This window comes from Prionailurus viverrinus, chromosome E3 (assembly GCF_022837055.1).
Source record: "Prionailurus viverrinus isolate Anna chromosome E3, UM_Priviv_1.0, whole genome shotgun sequence".
Lineage (NCBI taxonomy): Eukaryota > Metazoa > Chordata > Mammalia > Carnivora > Felidae > Prionailurus > Prionailurus viverrinus.
The window spans coordinates 17979154-18005598 of record NC_062576.1 but is presented as its reverse complement, the minus strand read 5'-3'; the positions used below and the strand labels follow the sequence as shown (position 1 = coordinate 18005598).

Here is a 26445-nt window from a genome sequence, read left to right as displayed (position 1 = left end):
AACAAGGCCCTATGGCTTTCACTGTATAGTTGTCACCGAGTGTCTCCCACTGCCCAGGGCACTGTCCATACACACATTTTAAGGACAAGTCTCTTTTACCACATAAAGGTTTTTATTGAACTCAAATTCAGGGGCTCCAAAGCCTGAGGAAGACAAGGGAGGCTGGGGTTTGCACCGAGGCCCAGGCCCCACCCCAGGGTCCCACTCCCCACCCCACTTACCCTCACCCCTTCCTGACTCAACGAGGGTCTCAGTAGCTACCAATCTAAGCTACCCCGCTCTAAGTAACCCTCCCCCCTCCCCCCTCCCTGCCTAGCACTTCGCCAAGCCAGGCACCCACCAAGGGGCATGCTGCTGCCGAGGCCAGATCTCTGCTGACCTCTTTTCTGGATCTCTCCCAGAGCCTCCCACCGCCTGCTTGGCCTCTCTCCAACCCCTCTCCACAGCCCGTTTCCCATAAGTCTCCAGGGCTCGTGACTTCCTCCACCCTGGCCCTCCACTCCTCCAACCTCCTCCAGCTTTTCCACTATTCCTTCTAAAGGTTTCTCTAGCTTCCTGTCCCCTTCTCTTCAGCCCACTGCCTCCCCACCCCCCGAGGGGTCCCAGGTCAGCGGCGGCCAGCTGCGTGGGTCCGCTGGTGGCGGATGAGGTCGGAGCTCTGCGAGAAGGCCTTTCCACAGTCATCGCACTTGTAGGGCCGCTCCCCGCTGTGGACCCGGTGATGCTGCAGCAGCGTGGAAGAGCGGCAGAAGCCCTTGCCGCACACGGCGCACCTGTAGGGCCGCTCGCCCGTGTGGGAGCGCTGGTGCTGAATCAGCGTGGAGGAGCGGTTGAAGGTCTTGCCGCAGTCGGGGCAGCTGTAGGTGCGGCCTGGAAGGTGGGTGCGGGCATGGATGGCCAGCACAGAGCTCTGGCCGAAGCGCTTGCCGCACTCAGGGCACTTGAAGGGCTTCTCACGAGCGTGGCTGCGGGCGTGGGGGATAAGTGCCGAGCGCTGCGAGAAGCTCTTGCCACAGATGCCACAGCTGAAGGGCCTTTGCCCGGTGTGCACCCTCTGGTGACTGCGCAGGGAAGAGTTCTGGCTGTAGCACTTGCCGCACTCGGGGCAGCTGTAGGGCCGCTCGTGGCTGTGGGTGCGCTGGTGCCGCAGGAGGTAGGAGCTGTCACCGAAGGCCTTGCCACAGTGCGGGCACTTGTAGGGCTTCTGACCAGAGTGGGTGCGCTGGTGGCGAAGCAGGTAAGAGCTGTCAGCGAAGGCCTTGCCGCAACGGGGACACTTGTAGGGCCGCTCGCCCGTGTGGGTGCGCTGGTGTTTGATGAGGTCAGAGCTCTGGGAGAAGGCCTTGCTACAGACCTCACATTTATAGGGCTTCTCACCCGTATGGATGCGCTGGTGCTGGATGAGGGTGGAGCCCCGCCCAAAGCTCTTCCCACAGATACCACAGATGTTAGGCCGAGGGCCCTGCCCACCCCTGGCCCGGCCACCCCGCCGGCCTGGCCCCCGAAGGGTCCCGGTTAGGCCCAGGGGATTCTGGAGCATCTCAAACTGGGGTGTAGCCAGTAGGGCCCCTGTGGGCATCTCAAAAGGTGGCCCTAGGGGCAGGGCCCCTGTGGGCTGCTCCCCAAACCCCTGGGTGAAGGAGTCCAAGGGATGGACTCCCAAGGGGATGCTCAAGGGATTCTTTTCCTCCGGATTCAGAAGCATCTCTGCACCTTCCTGAAATTTGGAACTTTGAGCTTCAAATTCAGGGCTTTGGGTTTTGAACTCAGGATTCTGGGGCTCATATCCTGGGCTCTGGGGTGCATATCCAGGACTCTGGGGTTCATATCCAGGGCTCTTGGGTTCATACCCAGGGCTCCGGGGTTCATATCCAGGGCTCTTGGGTTCATACCCAGGGCTTTGGGGCTCATACCTAGGGCTTTGGGGCTCAAACTCAGGGCTCTGAGAATCTGATTCAGGGCTTCTGGGTGCAAATTCAGGGCTTGGGGGCACACACCCAGGGCTTCGGGACTCAAAACCTGGGCTTTCAGGCTCAAACCTGGGGCTTTGGGGCTCAAACTCGGGGCTCTGGGGCTCAAACCCAGGGCTCTGGGGCTCAAGCCCAAAGGGTATCTCTTCGACCTCATAGTCCCCAGTGCCTTCTTGCTGAGACATTTCTTCTTCCTCATTCTCACTCACGTTGCCTGCAGGATCAGAGAATTACAGAAAACCCATATTGCGTGGGGCCTAGAAGGTCATTTGGTCCCAACACTAGTTGTCACAAACCTCTCCCTCCTCCTCCAGCAGGGTCGCTGGCCCTTGAGCAAGTGCTGAAATTCCCACCTCCCCCTTAGCCGACCCAGGACATCCAGTCCCCGCCCCCGCCTCCTCCAAGTCCCAAGTGTCCAAGCCACGGCTCTCTACCCCTCCCACGGCCCACAGCCCCCTCTCCCGCTCCCAGGCACGCTCCCCGGAGAGGCGTTCCCTCCCTCACCTTTGAGGGACCCTTCAGGGCTCCCCAGTTCATCAGGACTTTGCACATCCCCGGGCTCGAGGCCCCACGGCGACGCCTCCCGTTCCATCCCCGCCGGCTCCCAGTGCTGCGGCGGCGGCGATGGCGGACGATCCTGCGACCAGGCCTGAGTGCCCTGAGACCCGGGCCCTCGCCGCCTGCCTGTTCAGCGCCGCCCAGGGGACCCGGCTGCCCAGCCCGGGCCCCTGAGGCCGGACGTCTTGACCCTGGGCCTCTCCGGCCGGCCGGGCCCCTCCCCTACCCGCGGCCCCGCCCCCACCCACAAGGTCTCGCCTTGCCCTGGGGCCCTCAAAGGCCCCCGTGCGTCGTGGCCTCGGAGATGAGGGTCTTCACGACTCGCCCTGCCGCCCCCGAACGTCGCTCCCCGCCCGCGACCCCGCCGTCTGGCCCCCCAGCCCGGGCTGGGCTGCGGCTGTCCGACCCCCTCCCCCTCCCGCACAGGAAGTGTCCGTCCGCGGCCAGTTTCCCCCGCTGGCTAGCGCCACGGCCTCTCTAGGAGCGGCTGGAGGTGGAAACTCGTTGGCATTAACCCTGGGCTGGATGGCCCCGTGGTTGAGGTGGGGGATGACGGGGCGCCCTGGAGCCGGCGGGAAAGGCTGGGGCACTTTGTGTGCTGTGCCCTAGGTCTCCGTCCGTCCAGGAGCCTATCTATCCGTCTCCAGAGCCCTGCGTCCGTCAGTGCCTGTGGCCAAGGGCGAGGCGACAAGCGAGACCAAGGTCAGCGAGAAGGAGCGACGCTTCCCGGCGCCAGCGGGGGCGGTGTCTAGCTCCCCTCCCCTCTCGGGCCTTAGGGTCAGCTCCGGCCGCGCCTCGGGAACCTTGGACGGACTCCCCGTCTAGTGCTCCTGAGTCTGGGACCTCCCTCCCACCCCCAACCCGAACTCTACTTCTCCACATCGGCGCGCCCACCCCGACTCCTCCTGGCCCCCTCCCCTCTCGGTTCCTCCTAATCTCTACCCTACCCCCTCCGGGAGGGCTAGGATCGTTGCCAGGGAAACAGCCCCGCCTCCGGCTTACAGAGACACGGCCTCTACCTCCCAGGGACTACAGCGATTGGCCGGTAGAGCTCGATCGTCCCGCCTCCTCCCTCTACACCAACTGCTAGGCACTCATGGTCGCCAGGGAACGCGAGGCACCTTTCTGATTGGGTGGAGGGGGCGCAGGCTGGCTCCACCTACCCCCGCGGCCAGAAGCGCCAGCGGGCTGAGTGGGAGGCGCTTGGCGTCTGCCTTAGAGTCGGGCGTATGCTTTCAGAACTTTTCCCGCCCCTATTTACCTTTCATTCTGTCTCGCCTTTTTGAAGAAAGCCAGGGACCTGGAGACACACAACCTTCCTACCCCGGTCTTCCGCTTACTTCCTTTCCCAGCACTTTCCTTTCTCCCACACGTTTCTGGTGCTGAAAGGGCCAGTTGGCGGATCCTCCCGCAGAAAGGAGGCGGCTTTCTTTTCTATCACCTGCTTCTCCCTTCCACCTTCCCTGAAGTGGGATCCTTAGTCCCTAGTTCCTGGATTTTCTCACAGGGAGACAGGGATCCTCTGGGAGTTACTTCCACGTGAGGGTGATGGAGTTCAGGAGAAGGAGAGAACCATCTGGCCTTTAAGGGAGCTAAGAACTCTCCAGTCCTGTCTGACTTGGGATAGAAGCTTGTAGAGGAAGGGAACCTGAGGAACACCAGAACTTCAGAACCAGAGTTCTGAATCAAGGAAAAAGTGACTCTGGAAAGACAACTTCATAGGATCCAATGCTTGTCCCTTTTTTTTTTTTCTCTCACCCTTGCTGCTGAAACTATTTTGGTAGTGTTCTTGACAGTTGATGAGCCAAATTCTCCCTGTATGCGTGATCAGGAGCCATGATTGTGTTTTCTTGTTGCCTTCTCAGACAAATGAAGGGAAGAAAGTGGTTAGGAGGAAAGATGGCATCTTCTATTCTCCTGAAAGAGATGAGAACAAGAATCTGGAGAATTCCAAGCGGTAAAAGCCTAGAGAAAGCAGGCTTACAAGTAGAATCACAATTATCTTCCTAGAAATAAAGCAGGAGTAGTTTCCCCTCCAGAGGAACAGCTTCCACCTCCACACCTATCCTAAAGCCTTTGGCAAGGATGGCTCACACCGCCCAGCACTAGATGGTCCACGTGGGCAGAATACATTACTCACGCACTCACACAAATGAGAACGAGTCTCCTTCATTAGACGCTTTTTCTCTGACCGCCAAGCTGCTTACCCACCAGAAAATTTACACAGGAGAGCAGCTGTTCCCTGCAAAGTGTGTGGCGAGGCCTCCAGCCACAGCTCTGAAGTGGTCCCATCGCCTATACTCTCCACAAGCCCCACGTGTAGCAGGAGTCAGGCCAGGGCTTCAGGCTCCTCTGGCACCAGCATTTCCCCATGGAAATTCAGTCTTACTAGTGCCTAGAGTGAAAGAGTGGCTGACTTCCCGGTAGGCTCCTCCAGTACCAGTCCTACCCACGCAATGGACCTTTGAGAAGCAACCAGCCATAGCAGTGAGAGGCTCTAAGCACAGGGAATCCTCTGATGCAGGTTCCAACTTGACCCAGCACCAACTAATCCAAGGCAGGAGTCCACAGACCTTATTCTATCACTGTGCCCTGGTGAGGAAGAGCTGTGTGTGTGTCCTGAATTGGGGGGGGGGGGGGGGGCACCTTGTCCACAGCATCATCCCTGGTGTGCAGCAGCACTGGGGCAGAGCTACTGACTGTGCGGCCAAGGCTTATGGTCCAGCCAACTTGGCCAACACCCGAGCAAAGTTTCTCAGTGTGAGGGGGCTTCTGCGTGAACTGTCATTTCCCTGCATGCAACAGACAAGCCCTCTAAGAGGCCTTCTGTCAGATGCTACAAGAGATGCCCCTGTATTTTCAAGATTTCAGGTCCCCAGGAAAAGCTCAGCCATGGCACAGGCCCCTTTGGGACAAACAAAGAAAATGGGAGTCTTTGTATATGGCTAGGTCATCCTCTGACCTGACACATTTTGCAAAATTAAGAGCAGCTAGAAAGTAATGTTTTGCTCAGCACATCATTACCAGGCATAAGATTCCATCCCAGGAGATTCTGATTCAATAGGCCAGAGACTGGGACGCCTGGGTGGCTCGGTCGGTTAAGCGTCCGACTTCAGCTCAGGTCACAATCTCGCGGTCCGTGAGTTCAAGCCCCGCTTCGGGCTCTGGGCTGATGGCTCGGAGCCTGGAGCCTGCTTCCGATTCTGTGTCTCCCTCTCTCTCTGCCCCTCCCCCGTTCATGCTCTGTTTCTCTCTGTCTCAAAAATAAACGTCAATAGGCCAGAGACAGAACCCAGGAAGCTAGCTACATTTTAAAGTTACTGCATGGGATTCTGTGGCAGAAAGGCCTTATTTTGAAAAAATTCTGGCATAGAGGCACCTGGATGGCTAAGTTAAGCGTCCGACTTCGGCTCAGGTCATGATCTCACAGTTCACAAATTCAAGCCCTGTGTTAGACTGTGTGCTGATAGCTCAGAGCCTGCAGCCTGCTTTGGATTCTGTCTCCCCACCTCTTTACCCTCCCCCACTCGCACTCCCATCTCTCTCAAAAAATAAATAAACATTAAAAAAAAAAAAACTGCCCTAGAGCAGGTTTTTGCTTCTTTGGCTTGTAAACATCTTTGCACATCCGGTTCCTAGAAAGATGCACAAAAACATTCAAAACTGTTTAGGGGTCTTTAAAAGCTCAAGTCAATACTTGTCCTTATTTTACATGCCTTGGACAAGCTAGGAATGGGTCACGTGGTCATGACCTCGACCTTTCACTCTAGCTACGTGGATGGGGCTCATTTTGTCCAGTGCAGACAAGCGTTTCTCCTGATGCACCAGGAAGCCCTAGGAAAACTGTCTTCCTGGCTTAAATTGTTCAGGCTCTGAGCCTCAAAGACCTGTGGTAGCAGAGAGAAAAGGGAGCTCCATCCCTGGTGGCGGTATCCATGCCAAGAAATGAGGAGCTGAGAACAGAGTGAAGCTGAGCCATAAGTTATTTCATTACACTAAAAAATTGATTAGGAGCGCCTGGGTGGCTCAGTTGGTTAGACAGCCGACTTCAGCTCAGGTCATGATCTCGCGGTCCGTGAGTTCGAGCCCCGCATCAGGCTCTGTGCTGACAGCCCCGAGCCTGGAGCCTGCTTTAAATTCTGTGTCTCCCTCTCTCTCTGCTCCTCCCCTGCTTGTGCTGTCTCTCTCTGTCTCTCAAAAATAAATAAATGTTTTTAAAACAATTTTTTTTAATTAGATTAAATGGTGGAACGTTGGGTCACAAAGGCAGGAAGCAGAGGAGCTGGGTCTGGTTTTGGGCCCCTAAGCAAGCCTTGCAAACTTCAAAGCACTCAGAGAAAGTAGCAATTATGGTACCTTTAATTGGTAAGCTGCGGGCAGGGTCCAGATCTGGCTTTGAAGCTGAGCTGACAAGTGGTGTTGCAGGCTGGGCTTTCCCCAGGCAGTGCTGAGGGTTTAGGCAAGGGAAGGGTTGTACACTGGCTTCTCTAGGGAATTAAAAGCTGATACAAATGTAGCTCCTGTTGCCAAGGTGCTCTTTTCACTTCACGTCCCCCTTGTGACGAGGTGGCTCATGAGCCAATCCTCCCAGTAAAACTTAGGGTAAGTCAGGTCTTGGTGGGGTCCGATTTGAAGATTAAGTTGGAATCAAGTCGGTTGATTACTTCACCTGAACAGTGTCTTTTCACCAAATTTTCTACCTCTTCCTTTACAACAAATCTGGTTTCTTCCTAACGTAGGCCAGACACGACTGGGGCTGAGTTGGGTGAAGAGAGCAAGTGCATACAGGCTAGCAGAAGACACAAGACCCTGGTATTACTCCTTGAGGTGAAGGTGAAGGGTCATCCTGGCCAGAGGCAGGTCCGCTCCTGGCTGGCTCCTTCATCACCTGGGCAAGGCTGGACTTGACCACAGAGGAACTGGTAGTAGATGGATAATGGAGTCACAGGTGATACAGCTTGGGAACAAAGATGAGCACGGGTCCCTAGGCTGCTAATCCCACATGTTCCTGGCCTGACCCCTTTGTTCATGATGGGCAGTACTTAAAAAGGAGAAGAGGCAAGCTTTGCTTCTGTTTGCCCTGGAACTCTCATCTTGGGCTGGTTTCTCTCTTGCCTTGCTCTGCTATGTGTGTTTTGTCAGTCGTCTTGTGCCTGGGCTTCACCGATACTGGGTTCCTCTGTCCCTAGTCGAGGTCATTGCTTGGGAGCCATTATAGGGAGTGAGCAGATGCCTCCAGAACCTTGGCTGAGACACTGGCAAGGAACTCAGGAGTGCTGTGGTCAAGACAGCTGTAGACCAAGAACCCTGGAATATCACTCTGTATGTGACCTTGGACAGGTTGTTTGGCCTCCCCCGGTCTCAGAGTCCCCAGATGAAAAAAGGATGGAAAAGCCAAGATCCCTTCCAGTTCAAAAAGATGACGAGGCCCTCCTCGCTGGCTCGAGGGTGGCTTAAAGCCTGAGCAAAAGGGCTCTCCCGGGGTGGCCCGAGAAAGACTGGAGGGCACATTCAGAGCCTTCCTCTTCAAACACAGGAACTGCCGGTCAGCTGAGAGTCATACCGTGGCCTGACAGAGATACCACTCGGTCTGGGGCAAAATATACAATCCTGACAGCCTCTTCCTGACTGGACTGTCCTTCCCAAGCAAGATGGTTCCTTCCTCGGGTGGTTATGAGGACAAAATGAGTTGATGGACAAGACAGTACTTTGTAAATCAGAGAATGTGATACAGCAAACATCTGAAATAAAGCCTGCTTTCACTTCTCTCCTGCCACCCTTTCACATACATGCTACCTGAATCCCTGATTCAGGAGAACATGAATGCTGTGCACCGGTTTGCAAACTCAAATGACTAGAGGGAACCAAGAGGTCATGTAAAATGAGGGGGAAATGCCAGATAAGAGGGCCTGCTTTACCCAGGGGCATGGACAAGTAATGACAAGTGCCAGCTGATGCTAGTCAGGAGGTGACACGGAGCGGTGGGCGTGCTGGACAGCTGCTCCTAGGCTCCTGCCAATTGAGGTTTCGTGGGAGCGCAGGTCAAGTTGCCAAATCTTTGGATGTTTCAAAAGAGCCCAGAAACCTGAATTTTTGCGTGCAACATCCTTTTAAATCTTAACCAAGAATTTGGGACACTTGAAAATGCCGGTTGGGCCAAAAGTAATGTTTTAAATGTTGCTGCGAGCCAGATTCAGTACACGGCCATCAGTTTTTAAGCCCTGCAGTAAAAAGACAACGGGTAGAATAAAGTTCTCTTCTACCTCAATCCTCTTGACACATCTAGGCTGAGAAACGGGCCTTTTCTTCCCCCACAGTGGATGTCTTGTGGAAGTGCTTAGCTCAGCCCTAACTCAGCAAAGGGGGCTTCTAGAATCTGGGAGCAAGGTGTCAACAGATCAAGCTTGTGAAGGCCTAAGATAAGATGGTCCTCGTCCCCCAGGTCCACCTCTTGTCCAGAATTCTGTGACCTCCCTGGAGCTGCCACAGAGGTTCAAGCCCCTGAGCTAAGCCTGGGCCTCAGGCAATGCCTAGACCTTCACCCTTTGCCTTGCCATCTTACAGACCATCACCATCACCCACACTCCTGGAATATTTCCGGGTAGTGCTGGAAGCCCACAGGTGGGTCCAGCTCCCCTTGGCCAGGGGCCAAGGGCACAGGCAACCCGCCGGCACTCCGGCCCCTGTGCCCTCCAGCACCAGGCCTATGGACCCACTGGTGCTTGGCCATGGCTGACTTCTGACCAAAGCACCTGCCACACTGAGGACAGGGGTAGGGGCGTTCACCACTGTGGGTACGCCGATGGGCTGCCATTTCGGAGCTCTGTCGGAAGCAGCGCCCACAGTCTGGGCACGGGTAGGGCTTTTCGCCCGTATGGGTGCGCACGTGGCGCCGAAGGTCTGACGCGTGGGCAAAGGCACGGCCACAGTCCGCGCAGGGGAAGGGAGTCTCGCCACTGTGGACCCGCTGGTGCTGGTAGAGGGCAGAGCTCTGGCTAAAGCAGCGGCCGCAGTCGGCACAGCGGTAGGGCTTCTCGCCTGTGTGGACCCGAAGGTGAGTGGTGAGGGCAGAGCGCTGGGTGAAGGCCCGGCCACAGTCCAGGCAGCGGTGGGGCCGCTCCCCACGGTGGATGGCCCGGTGCTTGCTCAGAGAGGAGGCCTGGCTAAAGCCCTTGCCGCAGTCAGGGCAGCAGAAGGGCTTCTCACCCGTGTGGGTGTACAGGTGCTCCACCAGGGTAGAGCGCCAGGCGAAACTCTTCCCACACATGTAGCAGCCATGACGCTGGTCTGCCCTCGGGACAGGGGGATGGGCACAGAGTGGGGGGCGACCCCGGCGAGGTGCCTTGGATGGCTGCTCCAAGCCATAAGGGAGCCCAGCAGAAGGGTATTTCAGAGTCGTCAGCCCAGCAGGCCGAGCTTCCGCAGAGAGGATCTTCTCTAGTGCCTCAGTCCCTTCTCTTTGTCCTTTCTCTTCCTTGTTTCTGGAATCTGCCAGGAGGTAAGGGGAGAGAGAGCTCAGACTCTGGCTTGTCCTGGTCCTTAAAGCCAAACCCCAAATGGTGACAGAGAAGCCTCTTAGATACAGAGCCACCTTCTGGACCCACCGCTGCTGCCTCTGGGACTCGGCTCAGTACAGGCGGGGAAGCTCAGAGTGACACCTTTTCCTGAGCTGCAGAGGACAGAAAAGACGCAGAGACAAAAAAGGAAGGAACAGGGCACCGTACATTCTACCTCAGAGTTAGGGAAATGGGGGAGGGGAGGACATTTTTGCTGGATCACGGAGGAGGAGTGGATGTTTAAGGATGCTGTCCAGGCAGCAGGAACAGTACAAGAGAGGGATGAATGCGGCTGGCATTGACAAGTACACAGGGACAGGCTACGGTGCAAGGATGAACTGGAGAAAGAAAACAGTGGAACCCAGAGAATGGAGATGCCACAAAAATATAACCAAAAGAAAGAAAACTGAAACAAAAGGCGGCAGAGAAGCTAGAGGGTAGGAAAATGGCAGGAGGGATGATGTGAAGCTCAAAAGAGCTCAGGGACCAACAAGTGGTGAGGGGCACAGATTCGCTGGAGAGGCAGGTAGGCAGGGTCCTGCAGCCCAGCAGGACTGGGCTGAACCCGGCAGCTAGGCAGAGGCAGGCATGGTAACCTCAGCTGGGAAAGCAATTCAGGGAAGAAAATGAGGAGCAGGGTAGGTGTTGGCACAGGGGAGCAGGATGGGTCAGGCCCAGAGGAGGTCCCAGGAGACGCACGCAGAATCCAATACTTCACCTGTGTCTGCTGTCGTCAGACACTGTCCCACCTCCGGATCCCGGGCATCCGGGCCCCACAGGTCGGCCTCTTCCTCCACCCAGGAGATGAGGGCTGGCTTGGCGCCTCGGAACCCTGGGGGAGGAGAACGCAAACCCCACGCTGCCGGGAGGCCCTCCCCCTGCGGTCCCGACTTCCCAGACCTAGGGCCTCCCACTGCCCGAGCCGGCCCGGAGGCCGGGCGGGGTGGGCGGGGAGGTGGCCCAGGCGAGCAGGCGGGGCCTCACCGAGCGCGCCCAGGTGGCCGTAGGTCTCCCGCATCACGTCCCGGTACAGGGCCCGCTGCGCGGGCCGCAGACACCCCCACTCCTCCGGGGAGAAGTACACGGCCACGTCCGCGAAGCACACGGCGCCCGGCCTCCTCCGCTCGCGCCCGGCCGCGTCCGGTTTCCCCACGGGGAGCGGGGCCGGAGGCGGCGCCATGGAAAGTGCCGGGCCGGGGTCCGGGGAGCCTCCCGCGCCAGAAGCAGCCTCCGGGCCGGGGTGCGGGCCGGAAGGCCGGGAGCGCGGCAGCCGGCCCCTCGAGGGCCCACCCCGCTGGCCAACGACCAAGAGCTGCCAGCCGAAGGGACACAGACCCTCGGAAAGAAATGGCGGCAACGCGCCGCGCGAACGTTGCTCCTACGCAACCGTGCCCAGATGACGCCTCCCCCGGGGTCTCCAGGTGGCTTTGTCCTCGAGCCCTCAGCCAAAATGGCCGCGACGGCTACAAATGCCGGTGAGGGCGGCCCGCTCCGCCCGGCCCACGGAGGGGCGGCGGGCCACCACTGCCCCGCATCGGTTCCCGCACCCGTCGCGCCGGGAGGCGCAGTCTCAGCCCCGCTAGGGTTTGCAGAAGGCACGGGCGCGGCGGGAGGTCCGGCCTGACCCCGCCCGCTCTGCCTTTGTGAATTCCACGTTCCTAAATGGGTTTCCACCCGTCACTGGGTGACAGCAGCCTTTTCCGAATGTTGAAAGGAGAAAAATGTAGTGGGTAAAAGAGAACCTTCTCTACTGGACCCTTGTTCGAGCCTGATATTCTGGGAGCTTCTATTTCAGGAGATGGTGGGGGCAGCTGGGGGAGAGTAGGGTAGGGTCTGTAAAAGGTCAGAAGGACCCACTTTCTGCAAGCTTACTCTCCCCCACTTGCCCTGCAGGAGGCCTCTGGAACGTCTGTTTACCTCTAGCTCGAGCCTGGCTCATAAGCTCCTGATCACAGAGCCTCCTGCCGCCCTTGCCCTGCGTGAATGTCCCACTAACTAGCACCTTGGACTAGTCACGGCTGCAACTGAACTCATCCCTTTGGTCCTCCAGCCTGCTCCTCTTGGGGTCTTTATCACAGCAAACGGCACCAACTCTCTCCATCATTTCTACCTTGAACCCCCCTCCCTCCACACATTTAATTGACAGCTTACTCTGTGTCCCTACTTGCCTTCATAAATACCCTTCCCTAAGAAGACTTGATCATTTTCCTTTGGTCAGCTAAATCACAGCATTTCACACACCTCATGGAAATGCACTTCCCTTCAGTAGGTCTGGGGTCTAGTCTGGAGCTTTTCTCTGCCTCCTTCCAGAGGCCTCCCTGAGCCTTGCGCCCCAACACCTTGTATCTGGTGGACACGTCTCCCCACATCGGAGGAGCTGGGCAAGTAGAGTTGATCACAGCAGAAAAGGGGAAAAGGAAAAGACAAAAAGCCTGGAAGAGGTAAGCATGCAGATTTGCCCAGGGACTTGACTGAGCCGTAGTTCCTCCTAGCCTCTCACACCACTGAAGGACATAAGAAAAAAAACAGATTTCCATAAGACTAATGGTGTTTTCTCATCTGTCAGTGCCCACTCCTCATGGTGGTGCCTCTCACACACAGGCCTAGAAGAGCTCTGGGAGTGCTGAAAACCCACAGAGGGGTCTGGATGCTCCTGAGGAAGAACCCAGGGCAGGATTCACACCCATGTCAGCCCCTGAGGGCCATGGCACCAGGCCGGGGTCTCCTGGTGGTTCTCTGACTAAAGTACCTCCCACACTAGAGACAGGAATAAAACAAATTGCCTGTGTGAGTCAGCAGGGAGCATGAAAGGTACTAGTTATGGCAGGAGTGGCCACACTAGCTGCAGGCAAAGGGTCCCTCTCCAGGTGAAAGGTCATGGCAAATCATGCCTGCACTTGGTGCAGGGTGCTGTGTGAGTAGCAGACACTGAGGCTGGGTGTAGAGTTGGGGCTTGGGAAAGGCCTGGCTACATACAGGCACCCTTGGCCACAGGCTCAGACGCCAAGCTAGTGTCTCTCCACCCCAGGGGCTCATGACATCTCCCAAATAGACTCCTTCTGCTGGCCCCTTCCAAATGTATCATTTTTCTGAGTGGCTGTTGTGAAACACAGTAGATTCAAACTCTACTCAACCTTCACAACTGCAGATGAGTACCTAGCCCCTGGAAGCACGCACCTAGACTGTGTTGGTCACAATCGAGGGGGTCACAAGTCAGGGCCATTTCTACTTTGAAACCAACCCAAAGAGATACCCTCATCCAGAGGAGCAGCTGTTACAAGGTACAGGCACCTGGGGACAAAAAGGTGAACGCCCTCCATCCAAAGCTTTAATTCATACACTGCTACTGTAAAAGTTTGGATGATTCATGCTGTGACCTGGCCATGGGACCACTGGATGCCACAGTCAATTGAGAAAGAGAAGGTCAAGACTCCAGTCTCCGGTGGGTAATCATAAATTCAGGTCAGCAAAAAGTAGTAAGGAACACGTAGATGGTGTTTCTTGTTCAACAAAACTTTCCCTTCCAGCTGGAACTGAGACATTACCCCCACCTCTCATCCTTCTTTCTCTCTGGCATCCTCTTGGGGATCCTGAGCATCTAAACCCCACAGCTGGGCCTCCTGCTCCCCCCAGGAGATGAGGACTGGTTTGGAGTCTGGGAGTCCTGGGGAAGAACCCAAAGCACTCAAGAAACAACTCATTATTTAAAGAAAACATATTGGGCATCTCTTGTGTGGCAGGCATTGTTCTAGATGTTCTGGGTGTTGGAGACATTGGTGAACCAAGATAAGATTCCTGCTCTAAGTTTACACTAAGCTCTACATTTACACTAAGGGAGAGAGATGTCACCTATTAGCTATGGGGGCGCAGTAGGGAGACCTTCAGGCAGAGCTATAGAGCTAAACAGCTGCAGTTGAGTCTTCCTGCATGAGACAGAAGGGCTCACAAAAGATGTTGCATTAGGGTCATCTAGTTAGATGTCTGTCCTCCAAAACACAGATTCCATGTAGTTGGAACCCATGGGATCATTCGCCTGTAGGGAGAGATTGGGTTTGAATTGGAAAAGGAGATTAGCATGCCACGAGCTTTCACGCTATGGTACACAGGTTTTGAACTTTTTGCGTAAGTCCTGGGGAGCCACTGGAGGTGTCGGGCAGAAGAGGATCAGTTATAAGTTTCAGTTAGGCCGATCTGGCGGGGATCACGGGAAACGAACCCAACCTAGGGGAGAAGTGGGGGTGAGTCTGGCACCCAGACTTACGGATCTCACCCGCCCCCTTCCCTTGAGATGCGGGACGACCAGACCTCACGGAGCACACCCAAGTAGGTGTAGGTCTCCCGCATCACGTTCCAGCACACGGCCGTCGGCACGGCCCCCCCATTCCTCGGGGAAAAAAATACGCGGCCACCTTCACGAAGTTCGCAGCCCTCGGCCTTTTCTCCCCTCCTCCTTCCTGACCGGCCTTAGCGGGCACCTCAGCAGGGCGCCGGGAACTTGGCCGAGGACGGAGTCGGAGTCCCCACCCCCAAGCACCAAGGAGAGACGCCCGGGATTCCACCTCCGGGGAGCTGGGCTCTTCCGGGCCTAGGGGGCCGGAAGTAGCCTCGGCGGGGCCGCTCTAGGACGGCAAGAAAAGGTCCGTTACGCGAACTTGGTGGTCCCAGGTCCGAGAAAATGAAGGCGCCCTCAGAAAAGATGGTGGCACTCCAGCGACTTCCAGTTTTAGAGCGAAGCATTTAATAGCGTCATTATGGGTCTGGTGGTAATAACCTGGTGTATTCCACCCTCGAGTTGTCTTCTGTTCCGCCAGTTCTCTTGGGAGACCCTCTTGCCCATAGTTAAGATGGCCGTGGCCGCTTCGGCGTCTGTGCTCCGGTTTGGCGAGGCAAAGGGGAAGAGGCTCCGGTGCGTGAGCGCCGGCGGCGGCCCGGGGTCCTACGGAGGGAAAGGGGGCCAGGACTAGGGGCTGCCGGCCTGGCGACCTTCTTCCAATCCGGGTCAGAAGGCCCATTCCGGTCTTACAAGAAAGATTATGTGTAGCAAGTTAGTTCATTGCTCAAAAATAATTTTTTCATTTGCAAGGTACAGCATGATATTCTGTGACGCCTCCTCACCGTTTCTTAAATGCCTCCAGATATAGCCTGTCTGTGGTATTTCCATACATTTGCTAGGTCTTTTTTTTTTTAATTAAAAAAAATTTTGTAATGTTTTAATTTATTTTTGATTGAGAGCGCGAGCAAGCAGGGGAGGGGCAGAGAGAGAGGGAGACACAGAATCCGAAGCGGGCTCCAGGCTCGGAGCTGTCAGCACAGAGCCCAACACGGGGCTGGAGCCCATGAAACGTGGGATCATTACCTGAGCCGAAGTCGGTCGCTTAACCGACTGAACCACCCAGGCGCCCCCATTTGCTGTGTCTTTAACGGAGGACACTGGGCCAGATGCCTCTGGATGCCTTAGAATTCAGCTATTTGACTGAAGAGGAAACAAACCTAGTTGTTCCCAAGGTCAGGCAACCCTAGTGACTCCAGGTCTTGAGACTCCTACTAAATTCGAGCCTCTTCCACCATCTCGCCCTGCTTCCTCCAGGCCTGTTCCAGAAAAGCAGCTGAAGACTTTGAATGTACTGACCCCTGCTGACCTACTGAAAATGAACAGCATTCTCCATTTAAGTGATGACTGTATAAAAAGTAGATGAGTTACTGAAAGACATGGCTCAACTGTTGTTTTTTAAATTTTTAAATATTTTTATTTATTTTTGAGACAGAGACAGAGCATGAGCAGGGGAGGGGCAGAGAGAGAGAGGGAGACACAGAATCTGAAGCAGGCTCCAGGCTCTAGGTTCTGGGCTGTCAGCACAGAGCCTGATGCGGCTCGAACTCAGGGACCATGAGATCATGACCTGAGCTGAAGTCGGCCCCCCAGGCGCCCCTCAACTGTTTTGATACTCCAGTTGAAGGTGCCCCCGGATTTCCCAAGCCCAGGCTCCTCTAAGAGAACAATGGCAGCCTGTACAGGGGATGCAGTGGGTTCTGTGATAACGACTAAGACATCAATAATGTTACTTTGATCACTTACTGTATGCCAGACTGTTCTAAGTGCTTCCTCCGGTTAACTCATTTAACCCTTACAATCCCTCAAAGATAAGTGCCCTTCTGGATCAGGAAGCTGAGGCCCGAGGGGTGACCTTGCCCCAGGCCACACAGCTAGTAAGTGGTGAAGCCAGGATTCAAACCCAGGCAGCCTAACTCCAGAACTCATGTTGTAATGCCTCAAACAATTGAACGTACAACCTCAGCAACCAGAGAGAGGTAAGGTTTCAAGCCAGGTGACCAAGATGCAGTTGTAATACGAGGTGGTTAGGAGGGCAGAAGGGCTGTTTCTGGTCGCATGTACAATTCCATACTGTCATATAAATGTAAAGAGGAAAAAAATGACAGGTTCTGGTAAGTATTGAAAGTAAGTAAAAGGGTTGCATTTAAGGGTCATGTCAGGGCAAAAAATATATGTGTGTGTCATTCAGGTGTTTAGGAGGTATGTGAAATTGCTCTGGAGGAAGGGTGACAGGCTTCCCAAAAGGCACTCTGTTTGCATCTGTCACCAGTGGGCTCCTCTTGCTTAGGCCCTTGATGGTTTGGGCCTGGGTCACCTGGCTGGTGTCTGGGCTTCCAGCTTTCGCCTGTCCCATCCATCTGACACTGCAGCCTGGTGTAGTGAAAAGAGCAGGCTCACCCACTGAGAAATCGAGAGGTTTGGGTTCCAAGCCTACCTCTGCCCCTAATTCAACTGTGTGATCTTAAATAAGGTCTTTAAGATCGGGCCTCAGCCTTTCTCAGAGCGTATTCTGTGGAACAGTATTTACAGGAGAGCTTCTGGAAAGAACAAGCATTCTTCCCCACACCCCTCCTCAGCAAAGAAACCTGTTCCACCCACAGCTTCCTAAACTTTGGAACCAGCTCCCAAGCGCTCCCTTCCAGCTCTAAAATGCTGCAGTCCACCCTGTCGTCGCCCCCACCCCCACCCCAGGGCCCCCCAGGAACTGTCTCCTCCATCCACCTCCTCACTCAGCCAAAACCTTATCATCATTCCAGGCTCCTCTGATGCCTCAGCCCCCACATCCAGCCCACAGACAGGTCCTGTCCTTTTAACTCTCAGTGGTTACCTCTGGTCCTTCTGGTACTCTCCATTTCCACTCTGCTTGTCCCACTGCAGCCCATTCTTAGGGCAGCCAGAATGGGTTTGCAAATCACCTCACCTTGACACTCTGCTTAAAACCTCCCAGTGGTGGGGCGCCTGGGCGGCTCAGTCGGTTAAGTGTCTGACTTCAGCTCAGGCCATGATCTACGGCTCGTGGGTTCCAGCCCCACGTAGGGCTCTGGGCTGACAGCTCAGAGCCTGGAGCCTCCTTCGGATTCTGTGTCTCCCTTTCTCTCTGCCCCTCCCCCCATCCTTCAAAAATAAACATTAAAAAACAAAACAAAACAAAACAAAAAACCTCCCAGTGGTTTCTATGAGGTCCCTAGAGCAGTCAAATTCATAGAGCAGGTGGAATGGTGGTTGCAGGAGCCTGGGGAAAGGAGTCGGGAGTCAGTGTTTAATGGGTACCGAGTTTCAGCTGGGGAAGATGGAAAAGTTCTAGAGAGGGATGGGACGGTGGTGATGGATGCACACAATGTGAATGTACTTAATGCCATTAAACTGTACACTTAAAAATATTTAAAATGGTAAAATGCGTTGTGTATATTTTATCACAAGACAAAAAAAAAAAGAAAGAAAAAGAAAAATCATAACCCAGTGAATTCCCAATATATTTAGAATCAATCCAGACTTGGCACCGTGGCCAGCCAGAGTCCTGTGACCCACTCCCTTCCCCCTCCTCCAAGCTCACCTGTAATTCTTCTCCACTCAGTTCCTCCATCCAGCCACCAGTGTCCTTTCTGCACCTCACCCGAACTCATCCCTACCTCAGAGCATGGCGTCTGCTATTCCGTCTGTCTGGGAACCCCTGCCTGCCCCCGACTCCCAGCCTCTGAAACCCTGCGCTCCCCCACTCCCACATCCTGCCACTTGACCCCTTTCCCCTTGGTTCTTTCTCATCGTTTGGAACTCCGTTCAGAGGTCTCCTCTGTACCAAGACCTGGCCTAAGTACCCATCTGCAACAGGCACTTCGAGCACATCTCTGTCTTAGTACCTTTGTAGTACTTATTATTTAGTTACAATACCTTGTCTTACTTAGGTACTGGCTTATCACTTGTCTCTCCCCACGCTTCTCAAAAGTAAGTTCCAAAATGGTTCCTATGTCTGTTTTCCCTGCTGTATCTTGCACAGAGAATAGTGCCTAGTTCATGGCAAATGCTTACTATTTGTTACTTGTTAAATGGATACACGAGAAAGAAAGCAGACAGCACTCCCTCTGTGCAGTATGCTGGCCTGGGCAACTCTGTGTTTGATACACTGTGCCTGGTTCTGCTCCTCCCTCCCTGGTGGGGCCTCTTCTCTCCAGCTTCCCTTTCTCTTTGACTCATCCCCCTCTAGGACTGGTCATCCCTTGGCCTCTTACGCCCTCCCACTTGCTGGCTCCCTTGCTCCATGTCTCCATGCTTGAACCCTCTGGGGCTTACTTGTTCATAGCTCATATTGTCAGTCACCGAGCCATGCAGATTCTATGGCAGAAGCCTCTCCTGAGTATCTTTCTCCCCAATTCAAAAGTCAGCAAACCAGAGCAGCTGCAAGAAAAAGTCTTGCTGGGGGCACCTGGGTGGCTCAGTCGGTTAAGCTTCTGACTCTGGGTTTCTACTCCAGTCAAGACCTCACAGTTCGTGGGATTGAGCACTGTGTCAGGCTCCGTGCTATATGGAGCCTGCTTGGGATTCTCTCTCACCGTCTCTGCCTCTCCCCTACGTGAAGTCTCTCTCTCTCTCAAAAATAAACCAACCTAAAAAAAAAAAACAAAAGGAAAAGAAAAAGTCTTTAGCCTGATCGCAGCTCTCGCTCACCTTTACCTGGGAGCAAATGCCGAACAGATTCCTAGTCCCGTCTCCTTACTCACATTCCACACTGTTTTACAAAGACATCTTCAGACGGCACTAGTCAAATAGCCCTGCTCCTATTCAAGACCTTTCTATGGCTCCTGAGTCCCTACAGGGTAAACCCCAAGCCCTCCTGCTGGGATCTGTGACCTTCCCAGGTTACTGCAGGTGTCTCCTATGACTCTGTACCTGGTTCTTTACCTTCCACTCAGGTGGAGCCCCTGACCACTCCCTATACATGCCTCATCTGGTTGATATCTTTCCCTTCCTTCAAGGCCAGTTTGAACCACCTCCTCCAGGAAACCTTCCTTGAATCAGAAGACCTGCCCAGGTCTCCTCCTTGCCCTCTTCACATACTATTTTGTATTGTTTTGGAATAACAATAACCACTGTTTATTAAACTCTAACGTGCCAGGTTCTCTTCTGTATTATCTCATTTAAAAATTTCTTTTCTTAATGTTTATTTATTTTTGAGGGAGAGAGAGACAGAGCGTGAGCAGGGGAGGGGCAGAGAGATGGGGAGACGCAGAATCCAAAGCAGGCTCCAGGCTCCAAGCTGTCAGCACAGAGCCTGAAGCAGGGCCCTTACTCACATGCTGTGAGATCATGACCTGAGCCAAAGTCAGACGCTTAACCGACTGAGCCACCCAGGGGCCCCTGTACCCTCTCATTTAATCCTTACACCACTCTTATGAGGTAGGTGCTTTTATTATCCAGGTTTCATGGATGAAGAGACTAAAGCACATGAGAGGCGGGGCAAGAAGTGACTTGCTAGAGACTGCACCGCTATAAAGCAAGTGAGTCAGGGTCCGAACCCAGACAGCCTGACTCCAGAGACCATGCTCTTAACCTCTACTCCACGCCGTGCTGATTTTTATCCTTTCTATGAAACAAGGCTCCCTTTGCCTGAAAATCTCCCTCCCACACACACCAATTCCTACTCTGCTCTATTTCTACTCTCATTCCTACTCATGTCATGGGAAGCACAACCATCTCCTCCAAGCTGCATTTCCTGCATTCCCTTCCCAGACAGGATGGGTTAGGTGGTGCCTCTGGGCTTCCTCCATCATAGCCCCAATCACTATCTTCCCACATGGAACTTGGGACCTGAGTCCGAGTGAGTCTGAGTGTCCCTGGAGCCCAGCACAAAAACCCACAGAGGCCTCATAGGGTGTTTGCTGAATGAATGAATGGGATCGGCCTAATTTATCCCAGAATTCCCTTACCACCTAGCAGTCTCCCACAGAAGCCACTCAACATATGGCCACTGAATGCTGATGGCACTTTCTAAGTGCAAGGTCACCGGCCTTGATGGGACTCTGTTTCCTGCTGAGACTCCCCCAGGAAGGCAGGGCTAGGCCTCCACCCAGGCCTCCTTTCTCACCTCAGCCACACCTGAGCCCCTGATCTGTTTTCTGTCCAGATAGGACTGCCCATTGAAAGTGGTAGATAGGAGCGCCCGAGTGGCTCAGTTGGTAAAGCGTCCGACTCTTGATTTTAGCTCAGGTCATGATCTCATAGTTTGTGGGATCGAGCCCAGTGTCAGGCTCTGTGCTGACAGCATAGAGCCTGCTTGAGATTCTCTCTCTCCCTCCCTCTCTCCCTTTCTCTCTCTCTGCCCCTTTCCCACTCGCTTGTTCACGCTCGCTCGCTCTCAAAATAAATAAATAAGTTTTAAAAAGAAAAATAAAGTGGCAGATTTCTAGGCACTGTGTCAGTTTCCAGCTTTGCTGCCTTATAGCAGTGACGCTTTGAGAAAATCACTTTTTCTCTCAGAGCCTCAGTTTACTCATCTGCAAAATGTGGCTGCTGATATCCATGCCCTGCCTCTTTAGCAGGCTTCTTTACATTTTCTTTAAAGTGCATAAAATATCAACAATAATTTGTTCTTCCCACAAATGTTTATTGCACAATTACTATGTTGTACATACTACCTTGTTAAAATTTCAGCCTTCACAGTAACCCTCTGAGGTAGATATTATGAATCTCTATTTTACAGGTGAGGGAGCTGAGGCTCAGGGATGGCATGTGACTTACCAGCTGTGCCTGGGGACAAGTTGCAGAGACTAGATAGGTGCATCTGTGTTCTTTCCACCCACTTCACTTCCCAGACTCCCTGCTGCTGTCAATTAGCCAGGGCTTCGCCACCCCCTGGGGCCTCCCCAGGCCTTAGTCCCCTCAGCATTTGCTTCCTCTGTAGAGAAGCAGCAAGATCTGAGACCCCAGAAAGATCTCGGTGGCATGCGCTGCTGAGATGAACACTTTGAGAAAAGTCTACCCTCTTCAGTTTTTTAGAAAGCCTGAGAGGGGAGTAGCGTCAAGTTTAATCTATTTGAATCTTTACAGGCACTTTTCTTTTTACAAGTTTGAAAACTTGAGGGATCCTCGAGGGAAGCCCAAGGGATGAATTTCTGGTTCCCAAATCCCTGACTCAGGAGCCTCCCTGGGGGGCCCAGGCAGTCCAAGGTCAGGCTCCACCCCAGCCTGCTGGAGCAGCTCACCCGCACTCCTCAAAGATGTCCGGGTAGTGTCGGAACAGCACCGGCGGGTCCCGGTCCCCCCGCACCGGAGCCCGAGGCACAGCCCGAATCCCAGGCCTCCGACCCCGCCGCCCCCCAGAGCAGGAGCGATGGATCCACTGGTGGGCTTCCACAGCGAACTTCCTCTTGAAGCGCATGCCACACTCGGGGCAGGGGAAGGGCCGCTCCCCTGAGTGCATGCGCCGGTGGCTGACCAGCAGCGAGGGGTAGGTGAAGCGGCGGCCACAGTCCGCACACACGTGACGCCGCTGGCTGTCCTGAGTGTCCACGCCGGGCACCGGGACCGAGGGCTGCACACCTGTGCTCTGGTTCCAGGCAGCGTTGGTGGGTTGCTGTGCTCTTGCCGAAACCTTTCTTACGGTCCAGTCAGGGTTGTGTTTAACCAGCTCTTTAGAAGGCTCCTTCCCAGGAGTCTTTCTGGGTCCCTTGGCTCCTGGCCCTTCCTCTGGTGCCTCTTCCTTCTTGTTTGGGGTGCCTCCTGGGAAACAGGAATTAAGATACGTTTTAAAACACATTTGCTTCCACCGTCTCAGGTTATAGGATTCTTTTACTTAGGAAGTGTCAGAAAAGTACTGTCCAGCGATTAAAACACAGGCTTTGAAGCGTGACTTATCTGGGCCTTGGTGTCTCAATGTAGCAAATGGGATTCAAAGGTTTCTTTACTTCATAGGGTCGCCGGGAGGATTAAATCAGTAGAAGCATGTTAAGCATTTAGCAAATGCTCAAGAAAACAGTAGCTATTACTGTTGTGTTTTCTCAATTTTTTTTGTAGGGTAAGACTTTTACAGACGAGGAAACATTTGCACAAGAGCATTCGGCTAGGGGATGGTGATGGGGGGGAAACCAAGTTGTTGATTACTGGGCATTTTCTCTTGTACCACTTTGCCTTGCTTGAGGAATGTGAAAGGCAGACCTGAAGCCGCTTCCATTCCTAGGGGTTTTTAATTGTTCTTGAAAAGGGAAGAATGGCTGGTGTTTTCTCCAAGTGGGACCTAGAAACCAGAGTCTTGGACTTGGGCTCCTACTTCTCCTACTCTGGTCCTAACGTGACTACTGTCCCAAGTTCTGAAAATTTTGTACCAGGTCTGTCTTCTTTCCTCTTTAATATCCAACATTGGCAGTCTCTTTAATTCCTTTAGGGACGCTGGCAGTGGGGATTCAAAAGAAAATTCTGTGAAACAGGAAGCCCTGGAGCGCCAAGTGGGGGGGGGGGAGGGGGGACATGGGACAATCCCTCACCTCTCAGAGCTCCTCCCAGGCTTTCCCCCTCCTCAGGATCCTGGGCGGCGGGACTCCAAGCCTCACTCTCCTGTTCCATCCAAGAGATGAGGGCTGGTTTGGGGCCTGGGAATCCTGGGAGAGAACAGGGATCACAGTGCTGGCCTGAGAGGCTGTCCTGGGAAGATGGCATCCCCCTGCCAGGGTAAGGGCACCTCCTCAGAACTTATGCTCAAGCTGGACAAGTTCTGCAACGCTCCTGCTTGAAGGAAGCGGATGCCGGATGGAAGCACTCCCTAACCTGAAGCCCTGGGAATGGAGGTGGCTGTGGTGCTGTTGGTGGAATAGTGCGGGATTAGAGCTCACAATCCTCTGGGTCCTCACGTCATCTCCCCTGTGAACCCCAGTGAAGGAGGAGGGGGGGGATTCTGACCCGGGGCCTCACCGAGCGCGCCCAGGTGGCCGTAGGTCTCCCGCATCACGTCCCGGTACAGGGCCCGCTGCGCGGGCCGCAGACACCCCCACTCCTCCGGGGAGAAGTACACGGCCACGTCCGCGAAGCTCACGGCCCCAGGCTTCTTACAACCAACCCCGGTATCCCCCGGTCTCAGCGCCAGGAGCGGGGCTGGGGGGGGCGCCATGGGGCCTCCCGGCCCCGAGCAGCAGCCGCCCTGTCCCCCAGGCCACTGCCTCCCCGCGCGCGGCCTCAGCTTTCGTCGTCCACAGGAAGGGCTCCGGAGGCCGGGGCCCCGCCCAGCCTTAGCGTCCGGACGCAGTCGAGGGCACCGAGGTAGCAGGGACTGGCTGCTAGGGATTCGGGGGGGGGGGGGGGGTGTGATGGGGACAAACAAAACCCCTCGGTGTTTATTCACTTCATGGCAGCTTGGATTTAGACAGCCGGGTTAAGAGACCCGGAAGGTGTCTTCAGAAAATATGGCGACATCCTGGCTCCAGTTGTCTCTGGATTCTTTAAGGGCGCCATTCTTTGATCATATCAAACATGGCGCCTATCTGGCTTCTCTGGCCTCAGCGGCCACTTGCCCTCAACCACAATGGCCGCTGCAAGTGGGGTGGGAGAAGAGATAGGCGGGGCGGGGCGGAATGGGAACTGGGTAGAGGTGGGCTGAGGGGCGGAGCCTTCCTGCCTTCAAGAAAGATGGACGGACGGTGGCTTCCAGCACCGCTCTTTGCCTGCACTGCCAGGCGACCGGTGATTGGTTCCAAGAGCAGGAAGAGGCCGCACCGCCCGGCCGGCCGGGCGAGTGGAGCGTTGGGAAGCGCCCCTGGATCGGCTGGTTGTGGAACTTCTGGCGGCCATCGGCAGGTGTGGAGCTGCGCATTGTGTCCTCGACGTTGTCCCTCCTTGCCTTCCCGCGGCAGGATCTGGAATCCGGTCCCCAGCCCCAGAGACGCAAATGCTCTGGCCAAGCCCTGGGGTACAGCCGAGGTAGAAACCAGGTACACGTTTACCGTTGGGACCACGGCTGTGGATCGCGCCCGACTCCTTGCATCGCGGGACGGCTGTCAGTCTCTGGACTGGAGCTCAGGGGGAGAACTTGGTTGGTGAGGTTGGAATCGGAATGGGGACATTTTTAATTACATTTTAATTTTTTCCAAATTAACTAATAGTCATGGTTTTTAAAAAGTAATGCAAAGGTTTTTAATGAAAAAGGCAGCTCCCCGTACCCTTTTCACTGTGTTCCCTAAAGACCACTTTGAACTCTTTTGTTAATTTGAATTATATTGTACATAAAGTAAAACGCACAGCTCTTCAATGTAAAATTCGCTGAGTCTTGACAAATGCATACAACCGTGTTAACCATCACTCAAAACAAAATATACGTCTTAGATGTCACCCCTGAATGTCTCCGTGTACACACTTTCCAGTCATTACACTTTTTTTTGATTGTGGTAAAATACAGATAACAAAAACTAATTTTATACCTTAAAATTTAATAGCATTTAGTACATTAATAATATGCAAACATTAGCACTACTTTCATCCCCTTAAAGGAAACCCCCAACCCTTTGAGCAGCCACTCCTCATTCTCCCCTTCCTCCATCCCATGGTAATCACGAATCTTTCTGTCTCTATGCATTTACTTTTTCTGGATATTTCACAGAAATGGAATCCTGCAATCTGTGGCCTTTACGTTTCTGATTTCTGAAATAGGCAAAAAGTTTTCAAGATTCATGGATGTAGCATTTATCAGTGCTTCACCCCTTTTATGGTTGAATAATACTCTACTGTATGGATATAGGTTTTCCCTGCTATCTGATAGTAGAATGTTTCTATGAAACCTTTCTTTAAAAAAAAAAAAAAGGTTGGGGCGCCTGGGTGGCGCAGTCGGTTAAGCGTCCGACTTCAGCCAGGTCACGATCTCGCCGTCCGTGAGTTCGAGTCCCGCGTCGGGCTCTGGGCTGATGGCTCAGAGCCTGGAGCCTGTTTCCGATTCTGTGTCTCCCTCTCTCTCTGCCCCTCCCCCGTTCATGCTCTGTCTCTCTCTGTCCCAAAAATAAATAAACGTTGAAAAAAAATTTTTTTAAAAAATAAAAAAAAAAAGGTTTTTTTTACATTTATTTTTGAGAGACAGAGTGAGACAGAACACAAGCAGGGGAGGGGCAGAGAGAGAAGGAGACACAGAATCTGAAGCAGGCTCCAGGCTCCAAGCAAGTGCTCAGCACAGAGCCCAGTGTGGGGCTCGAACCCACAAACCACGAGATCTTGACCTGAGCTGAAGTTGGTCACTTAACCAACTGAGCCATCCAGAAATGGTGTAAAGCCAAGAAACAATTACCATTAACTTATATGGAAAACTTTTTTTTAACATTTCCAGACCCCAAAAATGACCTCTCTTAGGCTTTACTTATACCGTAGGACGCACAAAATAAATCTAGATCAAGAACAGATACTCACACAGTTCAAAGCTATAGTAGCTTGATGCCAAGGGGCTGAGTGTAGTTCCCTGGGAAGGAGCTTGGTGGGGCCACTCTCGCTGCTTGGGGTGCAAGCTGCCTCTGTAAAAGCAAAAATTCTTTTTGGCTTTCTTTCAGTTAGTGAAAACGGGTTCTAATGTACGTTTTTTTGTGTTTTTTTAAACAAATATATTATTTCAAATGGTTGTTTATTTTTGAGAGAGAGACAGAGCACGAGCAGGGGAGGGGCAGAGAGAGAGAGAGAGGAAGACACAGAATGTCAAGCAGGCTCCAGGCTCTGAGCTGTCAGCACAGAGCCCAATGCAGGGCTTGAACTCATGAACCACAAGACCTGACCCGAAGTCGGATGCTTAACCAACTGAGCCACCTAGGCACCCCTTAACGTAGGTTTTTCTTAAAGTGAAGTGGCCTAATGGGAGCTTTTGAAAAGTGAGGGGACACATGTATACCACATTTTGTTTACCCATTCATCAGCTGATGGAAATTTGAGTTGTTTCCACCTTTTGTGTTGCTGTGAACGTTTGTATAAGGCATTTTGTTTAACAGCTTTGAGATTAAATTAGCTCAATAGATACCTCTTGAATTTAAATTGTACAGTTTAATGGGTTTTGGTATGTTACATTATTTTTTCAATTGTA

General features: G+C 53.7%; 3 protein-coding genes across 5 annotated transcripts; all 3 read right to left on the bottom strand.

The window, feature by feature from the left end:
* Positions 1–89: 89 nt before the first annotated feature.
* Positions 90–2838, bottom strand: ZNF768 (zinc finger protein 768). Its single transcript, XM_047837862.1, has 2 exons — positions 2475–2838; positions 90–2184 (listed from the first exon to the last, which is right to left on the bottom strand). The coding sequence occupies exons 1-2, from the start codon at positions 2560–2562 to the stop codon at positions 608–610; spliced, it is 1665 nt and encodes a 554-aa protein (XP_047693818.1). The 5' UTR covers positions 2563–2838; the 3' UTR covers positions 90–607.
* Positions 1164–11789, bottom strand: LOC125154121 (zinc finger protein 764-like). Of its 2 annotated transcripts, XR_007147679.1 has the most exons (5): positions 11069–11789; positions 10803–10916; positions 6885–10016; positions 3790–4445; positions 1164–1222 (listed from the first exon to the last, which is right to left on the bottom strand). XR_007147679.1 is itself a non-coding variant. In XM_047837868.1 (3 exons), exons 1-3 carry the CDS (start codon positions 11262–11264, stop codon positions 9103–9105), a joined length of 1224 nt encoding a protein of 407 aa, XP_047693824.1. In that variant the 5' UTR covers positions 11265–11789; the 3' UTR covers positions 6869–9102. The 2 variants fall into 2 exon arrangements, 1 of the variants encoding a protein (XP_047693824.1); XM_047837868.1 differs by lacking the exons at positions 1164–1222; positions 3790–4445 and having other exon boundaries at positions 6869–10016.
* A 9205-nt stretch (positions 11790–20994) lies between these two features.
* Positions 20995–24295, bottom strand: ZNF688 (zinc finger protein 688). 2 transcript variants are annotated; one of them, XM_047837869.1, is made up of 3 exons: positions 23316–24060; positions 22892–23005; positions 20995–22130 (listed from the first exon to the last, which is right to left on the bottom strand). In XM_047837869.1, exons 1-3 carry the CDS (start codon positions 23509–23511, stop codon positions 21610–21612), a joined length of 831 nt encoding a protein of 276 aa, XP_047693825.1. In that variant the 5' UTR covers positions 23512–24060; the 3' UTR covers positions 20995–21609. The 2 variants fall into 2 exon arrangements, with proteins under 2 accessions (XP_047693825.1, XP_047693826.1); XM_047837870.1 differs by lacking the exon at positions 22892–23005 and having other exon boundaries at positions 23316–24295.
* Between the last annotated feature and the right edge of the window lie 2150 nt (positions 24296–26445).